Genomic DNA, 10,876 nt, shown 5'->3' with positions numbered 1-10,876 from the left:
ATCAATTATACACCTAAGTTAGTGTTTTTTTTTAATAAGAAACACCTAGGGAGTATTTTTTTGAAACAAAAATTATGATGTTAATATCAGAGAACTCAGATATGAACTTAGAACTGTTAGAAATGTCAAGAAAGGGAGACAAGATGAGTTAAAAGGCAAACATTCCTTTGGCAGGCTTTGAGATTTCTTAGACAGAATAACTATCTATATCAGCTGCTTCTAGATGTTCCTAGCCATGAGTCTATCTTTGGAAGAAAACTATGTTTTCAATATTTTTATCTCAGTATGTTCTACCTTTTATAAGCAAGACTGTGGTTTTATTCCTTTTTACTTTTTTTAAAAAAAGATTCTTTCTTCAGAATTTACTAGGAAATCTAACTTTGTTTCTGCAGTGAACACAGGCACAGAACATTCTCTTAGCATATACAGTCTTAAAAATAATCACTGTTGCCTTTCCCCTTATTTTCACAGGTATAATTTTGCTTTGAGTTGTCTGTAAAATAAGTAGTTGTATACCTATTTTATACTTAGCTAGATTTTCTATGTAGAAAACTTTGTGCCTTTCTAATAGTTCATCTAAGGTATTAAATGTTAAATGTTTTCCTAAATGGAACATGTTTTCGGCTTTTCTAAAGTTTTGCATTTGTTTTCTCTTTCCTTGAATTCATCATGGACCTTTTTTCACTAAAAACTTTTTTTTTGCTCTGCTCCTCAGATGCCTTTCTTTGATGTTGGGTGTAGTACTTAAGTGGACAACTCTCCCTTCGCTACCAACACCACTGTCATCACATCCTTCCCAACTAGAATTTGCATGTGCTTATATGATTTAAGTGTGTTTTTGTTATCTATTGCTATATAACAGTGTACTCTAAGGTTTAGTGGCTTAAAAGAACAATTAGTATGTTTGCTTACATTTCTGTAGGAGGGGATTTGGGCCAGGGCTCAGCTAGCTATTCAATCCAGGTGGCGTCATCTAGGATCACTATTTGGCTCCATTTAGCTGGTGGCAGGCTTTGGATGGAGTGTCCAAGAAGGCTTTTCTCATATATCTGATACCTCAGTGCCTCTACTAAGTGGCCACTTACTCTCCAGGTGGCTTGCCTGGGTTTCCTCACAGCATGTTGATTCCAGGCTAATTGGATTTCTGGCATGGTGGCTGTTTTGTAAGAGGGAATGTTCCAAAAGGTACCAAAGCAAAAGCTTCTGGTTTCTGAAGGCCCTGCCTTAAGTTACACTGTATCGCTTCTGTCATATTCCCTTGTCCTGGATGGTCGTGTGGCCAGCCCAGATTCATGGGAAGAGGAAAAAGAAAAAGAGAAAAAAGAGTGGCAGATAATTTTTAGCCTCTTTAATCTACCTCAAGATGATGTTTTTTCTTTGGACATAAATAGGATCAATCTGGAGTAGAGCCCCAAAGAAATTAAGAAGATAACTGCCCTATTTTCCCAATTCTAAGAAATACCTTTTTACATTGAAATGTTTTGGAAATCTTCATGTTTAATTTATATTGTATAGTTTTTTTCCTCTTGAAATCTGTTATAAATGGTACATCTCATTGATGATATTTTAAAATTGTAAAAAAAAAAAAAAATTATCAGTTCCCAAGTTGGGGAGGGGGAAGGAGGAGAGAAATTTTACCTTGGTGTAATTAGTGTTGGCAATAGTGATTCCAAAATTTAAATGAAATCCATATATAATAGCGACATAGATTAAATTATAGGTAAAATAAAGAATGGAAAGTTGGGTATAAAGTAGAATGTACAAATGACTAGCTTAAAGCTTTAAGAAGAACAGAGCTTTTTGTTTGTTTAAATTGTCCTAGAATTAAATTCAAGAGTAAAATGTGATTTGCCCAGAAAGTCTATGTCTATGAATTTTAAGCAAATAGAAAGTATACAAAGTTTTATGTAGGTGTTCATCACAGATTTGTAAAAGTGTAGTAAAGTCTAGCCTAAGAGTTAGTAAATAGAGTTGATTAAATAAATTATTGTTAATCCATGTAATAAAAAATACTATTCAGCCATTAAAAAGATGAGTTAGAAAAAACTTGACAGGGAAAGATTGCATGATATATTTTTAAGTAAAGAAAGAAGTTAAAAAATAGCATTTAAATTCATATCCAGTGTTTGTGATTAAGACGTGTGTGTGTCCATGTGTCTGTGTGTGTGCGGGTGAAATACACAGGAAGGATATACACCAAAATGTTCATAGTTATCTCTAGGTTATAGAGTTATAGATGATATCCATTTTTTCCTTCATACTCTTAATATTAAAAAAAAAAAAGCAAGCAATTTAGTTACATGAACATGTCATTAAAAAGCTTAAATTAAAAAGATTTAAAATTTTTAAAATTATGCATATGTACAGAAAAGAAAGTTACTGTTATTAAAAAGAATAAAAGGCACACGAGAGATTAAATTTTGTGTTTATAATACATTTAGTCTTCAGATGGGGTTCTCTTAGGGGGTAATTTTTCCCCATTTTTAGGTGGAAGGAGAGGAGTCTGGAATGCTTGTAACTTGTACTCACGTATTTAGGGAAAGAACCAGGAACTGCTCATGTCTGACCATATGAGATTGCCACATTACCATTCTCATCTATATTATTATACAGCACTTTTGATTTCTGAATCCTTAGGTAAGGTCATCTTCCTTGGACTATCAGCTCCAACCTATCTGAAGCTTTAAAATCTGACTACTACAGTACTTAATACTAGAAACGCTGAATCATTGAGACCTAACCTACCTCTGAACTATACTATTGAAACCATAAAAGTAGATCGTTTGTAGTTGAAATTTATTTTGAGCCATACACTTTTATCATAAACCAGAGTTTTAAAAAAAGATCCATTTTATGTTTTTTAGTTTAAGATTAAAATGTCTACAAGAATCCACTGTATATGTTACTGTAACATCTTAAATTTATAGGTGAAGGCTTTTTTTTCCCTTTTTGAGATGTATATTGGTAATGTTCTTTTTTGTTATCTTTTATTTTGTAGTGCTAGCCAATCTATTTTAAATATTATACGTTTATAGCAACTTATTTCTGTTCTAAACTCATTGAAATAACTTTAATTTAAATGATCTCTTGCAAACCCAAAATTATACATCACAGAAACAGATTATAATTGTATTACTTCACTAAACAAACAAAAAACTTTGTGGCTATCCTGTCTCAATGCCAGTCAATGATAATTATGCTTATTTAAAAGTGGATAGTAGGGAAGCAAGAAAAGCTTGGGTTTGATATTGTTGTAAAAAAGAAGGAAAGAAATAAATTCTTGTATACAACATCAGTTTGTACAGATCATATTTCTGAATAGTATATAATGGAGATAGTGAGAGATCCCCCAGTTAAACGCTGCACCTGACTTGCAGGGAAAGCAAGAAATTTACATCATTGTATTTGTATATTAGAAATTCTATTCTGTGTTGAAGGAATGTAAGATTGAAAGAAGCTAAACTTCTCAGGAAGCTATTGCCGTGATTTTGTTAGAAGATGTTCTGATTTCTGTACGTAGGCATAAAGAGAAGGGGATAGTTCAAGAGATAATCAGAAGATAGAATTGATAGGATTTGGTGATTATGCAAAGTGATAAGGAAGGGCACGGAAAATGCTTAGCTCAGCTCTCTGCTTTCAGCAGCTAGGTAGATGATGGTGCCATTCATTGAGATGGCCATTAGAAGAGGAGAAGGAGGGAAAGAAATTCCTTCTATTAGTATATCTGATGCAGTCTGCTACCCCCGTGGAAAGTGGAAAAGAAAAGCAGTGTCCTTTAACAGCTTGAGGGAAGGCATAGCTTCTTTAAGAAAATTTAAACTTTTGTCTTGATAGTTACCGAGTTATGCACTAGATGAAAAAGAAGGAAGGAGAATTCGTGACCCTCCCCAACCCCCAATTCCTTTCCAGATTGGTAATTAAAGTTTTTTTCCTTGTTTTTCTTTCCCCCTGTGCCTGGCTGATCTGTTTAGATAAGCTTGTCTGCGCTCCCAACACATTAATAAATGGAACTTTTTGGACATCTGGGCTTATGGGTATAGCAGCATAAAGGTCAGGAGGAAACCTTGTTGCTGTGTCCTTAGTTATAGATTTTGTAATCCTTAGACAATCCTTGCTGCATTTCTGCACAGTTCCCTTGCTGTTTCTTTAGGAGACCCAGAAATGCTTGATTTGACTATGCTAGCATGATAATGACACATTTTTAAAGATTAGATTTTGTAATTTTTAACTTAAAATTGCTTAGATATACTGTCTTCATGGCTTGTTGACTATTGATTTACAACATTAAAAGGTGAAAGCAAATATCCACAAGAATGACTGTTGATTCTGAAACATGCCCCAGTTTTCCCAAAATAAATGTTTGTGGTGCTTATATGTTTGACATTGGAGTGTGTTTCTGACATAATAAAACAGTAATACTAGCACAAAGAAAACAATATTTTGTGGGTTCTTTTACATTTAATTGTAAAAATTTTGGCTAATTATAGTTATTTTGTTTTGCTTTAAAGATAAATAATATGTAAAATCATATATTTTTTTAAAATTTCAGATAGAAAATGCTGCTGAAGAACCTAGAGTCTTATGTATAATACAAGATACTACTAATTCAAAGACAGTGAATGAACGGATCACTTTAAATTTACCAGCATCTACTCCAGTCAGAAAGCTGTTTGAAGATGTGGCCAACAAAGTAGGCTACATAAATGGAACCTTTGATTTGGTGTGGGGAAATGGAATCAATACTGCTGATATGGTAAAACCCTAGACTTGAAGCATCTTCTTTTAAGCTGCTAATAGTTGTCGTCGTTGTCGTTGTTGTTGTTCTACCAATGATTATATTAAATCCTGGAACTCTTTTTAGTATCATAAGCAAAAGTATAACAACTACAGTAAGATGGTATGTGCAACTCAATAATTGGATCCCTCTTCTTCCCTTCGTCTCCATTCTGGATTCAACATATACTTGTCCTAAAGTTTGAGTAATGTCATTTCATTAGTTTTTTCACTCATGAAAGGTGACTATAATAAATATTCTGTCAACTAAAGAAAATTTTCAATATTTATTGAATGGAATGATGTCCATCTTATATTTTTCAATGAAAAAGGATATAAAATCATATGCATTTTATGATTTGATTTTTGGAAAAGAAGAAAAAAATCTGTATAGAAAGGAAGGAGCAGAAGGATATACATCCCAATGTTAACAGAGATTATCTCTAGGTGACTTTTATTTGTGTGTCTGTGTGTCTTTTTGGGTAACTTTTTTCTTTTTATATGTTTATTTTTCTATGTATGAACATGTATGGCTTTTGATTTTAACTCAAGCTCAAAAACATTTTTTAATGTCTGTAGTCTTCTCAGATCTCTTTGAGGGTTTATTTTCTTAATTCATTCTTCTGTTAACTGTTTCCTTAATTATTTATCCTTCTTTATTTATTGTCTTAGTTTATCTTTTTCATGGTGTAGCATTTCTTTAAATATTTAGTGATTATTATCTTCTACTCATCTTTACATTTCAGAATCTCTGTTATAGTATCTCTGTGAATGCTTATTAAACTTACTGTTTTAATTTCTGGTTGTTGTGGGAAAGGGGTGGGACATGCTGCTGGGTGTGGTGTGTTTATAATTTATCTTGGTATTGGCTAATTTCTGACTCTTTCAGGTTGGGGGGTGATCAGTACCTAGCTGGACAGCACTGCTCTGCCTCTCTGACCACAGTACCCATGCTTTGACCTGGCAGGAAACAGAAACTGCTGTCTGCTTAGCGCAAGGAGGAAAAGAGAGGAGAGATCAAACTGATCAGAATGCCTTTTCTTTCTTGCTCACTCTAATGGTTCCCTAGCCTCTATCTCTTGACCTTAGTCTGGAGTTCCCTACCACCTTTATGTGTACAATAGTCTTCTCCTATAGCTGCTTTGGGCTGTGGTTTCCTCTAGTTTTATTTTTCCGTAGATCTGATGCTGTCTGCTTTCTATCTTATAATTTCTCAGAATTTCTGGTTTGCTAAGGGCACTCTTTGTTTTCTGGCACTGTTATAAGATTTTTCTTAAAAAAAACTATTTTTTGACATTTCTTGGAGTTTGGGAGAGGATTATTGCTAGACATGTCCTTATTTGGCCTAAACCTGTATTAATCTTTACTGTGAAAATAAATAATTGCAATTATTAAATAAATTTCTAGTACCCTTGATAGACATCTTCCCTTTGGCCTCTTTTATAAAGGAACTAATCCCATTCATGAGGGCTCTGCCTCAAGACCTAATCACCTCCTATGGCCGCACCTCATTATTATCATGTTGAAGATTAGGTTTCAACATATGCATTTTGAGGGTTCACAAACATTCAGACCATAGTAGAAGCATTCTTTTGCATGGGAGAGTGGTGAAAGAAACTATTGAGTTGGATCTTATCTGCACTATTAGAATAGTATTCTAAATAGTCTTTTGTGTTTGCCATCTCTCAATCTTCACCCTGTATACTACTGTTAGAATGATCTTCAGTCATCTTTAGTCAAGCACTCATGCTACCTTCTAGTTCAGAAACCTTCAATCCCTCTCACCGCCCACTGATTAAAAATCAGTTTTCTTTAGGTTAGCATTCAAGACAAGCTACAATTGGTCCTTTAAGCCTTTGTGCTCTTAACTCCCAGATATTGTATTATTTTCTTAATACAAATTTCCATGTTTTTCCATCTCCATGTTTTTGTTTATATTACCTCTTTCTGTCCTATGCTGTTGCTGCTCTTAAGTTTTCCGGGAAAATACCTCTAGTGGCAAATGAAATTGAATGTGTATGCCTATGGTACTCGAAGGGTGTATTTTTTAATTGGTGCCGCAGAAGAATCAAAGATGTTTGATGTTGCTTGATTTGCCTTTAAAACCATGATATTTTTACTTTCTATTCCATAATATATTTGTGGTTTTTTAAAAAAATACAGAACTAATGTTTTCAATTAGTTAAATTTTTCCCTCTGAAATTAACCAGTAAAATTGGTAATCCAACAAGGCATAGAAAGATAAACAATGTTTAATCTGAAACTTTGAGTGCTTTCTGGCACATTGCCATGTAATTTCTAATGTTATCTCTTTTTCAGTTTCAAGGATAGTTCTATATACTGTGCTGTGTGGCTTCCCAAGTCCTATTTATCTTTTACCTAAGAAGCCTTACACGATGTTTCCTTATGGCACTTTAATTTCTTTCTCTTTGACCTCCTGTGCCCTTTTGTTCTGCCATACCACTTATTGCAGTGTCTTTATGTTATTATTCTTTTGTGTCTTTCCATTTGGTTGACTATAAGTGTTGTGATGGCAGGAACCTCATAGTGTTAATTTTATATCCTCCATAGACATTCATCCTATGCACCCAAAAAAACGTTTGTTAAATGATCTTCCACAATAGCTTCAAATAGCTCTATGTCAGGATCACTTATTTCTCTCTTCAGCTGTGACTGTTCTCAAGTACTCCATTTATGTATTTTTATTTGCCTACTATACATTTCTACAAGTATGCCTGCTTTGACCTGCCCATTGCACAATGCTACCTGGATGTTCTTCTGAAAACCAAGCCCATGTAGTTACTTACCACCTTGTACATACACAGACATTTACTGAGGTGAAACCCCTAACTATTCCAGCTATATCTTCTAATCTTTCATGTCCCACTGGTAAATTTTAGGGACCCAGCAATACCTTCCCTCCTTCCACATAGCTTTGCTTAGCTTTAGGTTTTCTATGTCCCGTTTTTCTCGTAGATTTCTAAATGTGAGCCAAAGTTAAGAGATCATATAAATTTGCTATTTTATTTACTTAACTCTTTCTTTTGCATTTACTATTAATATGTTCCTACTATTGTTCTAAATTCTATACAGATATAATCCTATTTAATTATTATAACTACCCTATGAAATAGAGGTGAGGAAACTTAGTCATAGAGTAGTGAAGTAACTTGCCCAAAGTCACACACATAATAAGTAGCAGAATCTTGTTCAGTTAATTTTTTTTGTGCTTAATACCTATACTTTTATACAATGTTAATTTCTGAAGAAATAAAGGCATTTCCATAAAATGAATCTTTTTAAGGAGATAACACCCATGTCTGTGAAACATTAAAAACATTTCTCAATGTAACAAGATGGTTTTAAAACAGAAGAATATGATGTTCACTCCTACTCCCTCATTTTTCTCAACAGTGGTCTGGAGTGTGAGTGAGTAGGGCTTGGACATACAGAGTTCCATTTCGCATCCACCAACTAGAATGTGTCAGAGTGGTGGCTAGGGTTAAAATTGTCCTACCATAGAAAAGAGTTGGGTGAAGACTGTTGAATCCTAGATGTTTAATTTTCAAAGGAATGATCACTTCAGTTCCCCCTGGGATCCTCTGGATCCTGCAGTAGATGTGAAATGGGTATCATTTACTGGGACAGGCTTTTCCTTAAGGGATCTTTTTTTTTTTTTTTCTTTTTCTTAAGGGGTCTTTTTGAAGGCTCTATTACATTAGTTACATTTTTGTTCCATTGTATAATTATACTACATAATTATTTTGGTTGGATTGCTTAGTCTGTTGCTTATCTGGGAATTCTTATTATATTCATACATCAAAACATGATTTTACAGTTTTTAGTTATATAAAATTATCTTTAGTTAATATTCTTGAAAATCCATTAAATGTTATACTGTATACATTTTAGAGAACATGGAAATAGCAGTGTTTATAGATTCTTTTTTTGTTTGTAGTACTTAACATTACTTAACCTTTACCTTTTCTCTATCCAGTTTTTTAAATGTTGGGGAATGTGAGCTTCTGGGATACCTGTCAGTGTTGCACTGTCACTCACTGGGCTTAGCTATCCCAGTTCATGAGTAGATGAGTTAATTCCAAGCTTAGATGAGTAGACTTTTACCAGATCATTATTGAAAAAATACTGTTTAAATGTAGATATGTATCCATTTACATATTGTTTATTTGATTTTATTATTATAATTAAAGTTTTTCATAAGCTGAGATATTATGTTTTATGTCCATAGGCTCCACTCGATCATACCAGTGACAAGTCTCTTCTTGATGCTCATTTTGAGCCAGGAAAGAAGAACTTTCTGCATTTAACAGATAAAGATGGTGAACAACCTCAAATACTACTGGTAAGCTGTTTAGAAGGCCCTTTATTCATAATTTTTGTGCAGTGTCACCTACTACTTGGGAATTCAATTTTCCAAAGGCAAGAGGAGAAATATGTTTTGTAATTTGCACAATAAATTATTATTTTTCCATTTTATGTTGTTTTGTCATAAGTGTATATAATAACATGGTTACAGCAGACATCCATAGCACCATTATTTGTGCATATAGTCTATTGCCACATTGGGTTTGACATGGGCTTCCATCTTCAAGACTACTGCCACACTAAGCGTGGGGCTTGGTCTAGGTATAAGTTAGAACCCCACAAAGGTCTTTCCCACGTTTCAAAGGCCTTTTCTTCCTGCACTTGCTTTTGAGAACCCTTCTCTTCAATGAAACTTCACTCAGGAAAAATTATTCTATTTGATGCTTTTCATTTAGAAATCTATTGTGAATAAAAATACCTCTCTGGACAGTGTAGACAGTAATTAAACACAGTGCATCCATACTGATGCAATACCAGAATATGTTCTCTGACCTTCCTTAATCTCATCATTTATTATTATAACATTGTAAGAGGGTTTGGATAAGTCTGCATGACATTGAAATCTAGAATAGCTATTCATTTAGGAACTCTGGATTCACAGTGTAGGGATTCATGTTTTAAAATGCATAGTAATTATTCTTCAGCTACGTCCTAATTGCTTATTCTTGCCCTTTAATCCTTTCAACATCTTCCTCATTAATAGCAAGTTTCTTGTTGGAGACAGTAGGAAACTATCCATTTCATCCAACAATTACTGAATATCCCCTACCTGCCTGAATGATAGATTCTGTCATCAGGGAGTACAATGGTATTTTTGATTTATAAGCACCAAAAGTCTTTTCTTGTGTAAAGAAAATTTAGAAAGTAAACACTGTGGAAGGGGATATGAGCACTTCTCCAAAGTGTTTTATATCAGACATTATTCAAACCTTCCGTAGGAAATGGTGAGAGTATACATCCCTTTGAATGCCTTGGTGGTAACAGTGATAGTAATGCCACATCTTTTTTTTTCATTGCCTCAGCAATTAGTATGTCTTTAATCATTGTTTCAGCAACATTTGTTATTAAATATTGATTATGCTGCATTTTAGGAGGATTCCAGTGCTGTGGATGACAGTGTTCATGACAGGTTTATAGGTCCACTTCCAAGAGAAGGTTCTGTGGGCTCTACCAGTGATTATGTCAGCCAAAGCTACTCCTATTCATCTATTTTGAATAAATCAGAAACTGGTAAGATTTATTGTTACTGTATTTTCATAAAATCATAGGGCATTAGACCCAGAGTAATCTTAGTGATTTCAAGCCTAATCCTCTTATTTTATGGATAAGAAAACTGAGACCCAGAGCAAGATCACTAGCTAGCAGCAGCAACAAAGTTAGAATAAGAATGTGGTTTACCTTTCCCTCAACCCATTATTGTTTTTACTATATTATTACTGCTCCTATTTAATAATAACGTAAAAAACTTTAATATTGTATTTTGAAGGAAGAATTTTCTTTTTAAGAATTTTCCATTTTGACTATAATCTTACATTTTTGAAGTTGACTTCCTCTGGAAAGGAAAGTCTCTATTATTTCCTTTTTAGATTAGAACAGACTATGAGGAATATGCTTCCATTTTGAAGTAGATATGCCATGCTTATTTTATTGGGCTTGTGTTTTAGTTTAATCATGTGTTTGAAATGAACCATATTATTTTAAAATTTCTGTTAAAACT

The 10,876-nt window shown here is 33.7% G+C and overlaps 1 protein-coding gene across 3 annotated transcripts in view; it reads left to right on the top strand.

The window, feature by feature from the left end:
* The window catches only part of USP47 (ubiquitin specific peptidase 47), a 115,674-nt gene that overhangs the window by 34,244 nt on the left and 70,554 nt on the right, over positions 1 to 10,876 (top strand). For 2 of the 3 annotated variants that reach the window (XM_012654406.1, XM_012654405.1), the window contains exons 2-4: positions 4,550 to 4,753; positions 9,023 to 9,136; positions 10,251 to 10,389. In XM_012654406.1, coding sequence (XP_012509860.1) covers positions 4,550 to 4,753; positions 9,023 to 9,136; positions 10,251 to 10,389 — 457 coding nt within the window. The remainder of the gene's footprint in view (positions 1 to 4,549; positions 4,754 to 9,022; positions 9,137 to 10,250; positions 10,390 to 10,876) is intronic. The other variant, XM_012654407.1, reaches the window with a different exon arrangement.

The sequence above is a fragment of the Propithecus coquereli genome, unplaced genomic scaffold (genome assembly GCF_000956105.1).
Source record: "Propithecus coquereli isolate 6110/MARCELLA unplaced genomic scaffold, Pcoq_1.0 Scaffold44, whole genome shotgun sequence".
NCBI classification, from domain to species: Eukaryota; Metazoa; Chordata; class Mammalia; order Primates; family Indriidae; genus Propithecus; species Propithecus coquereli.
This window is presented reverse-complemented; position numbering and strand designations above follow the sequence as displayed.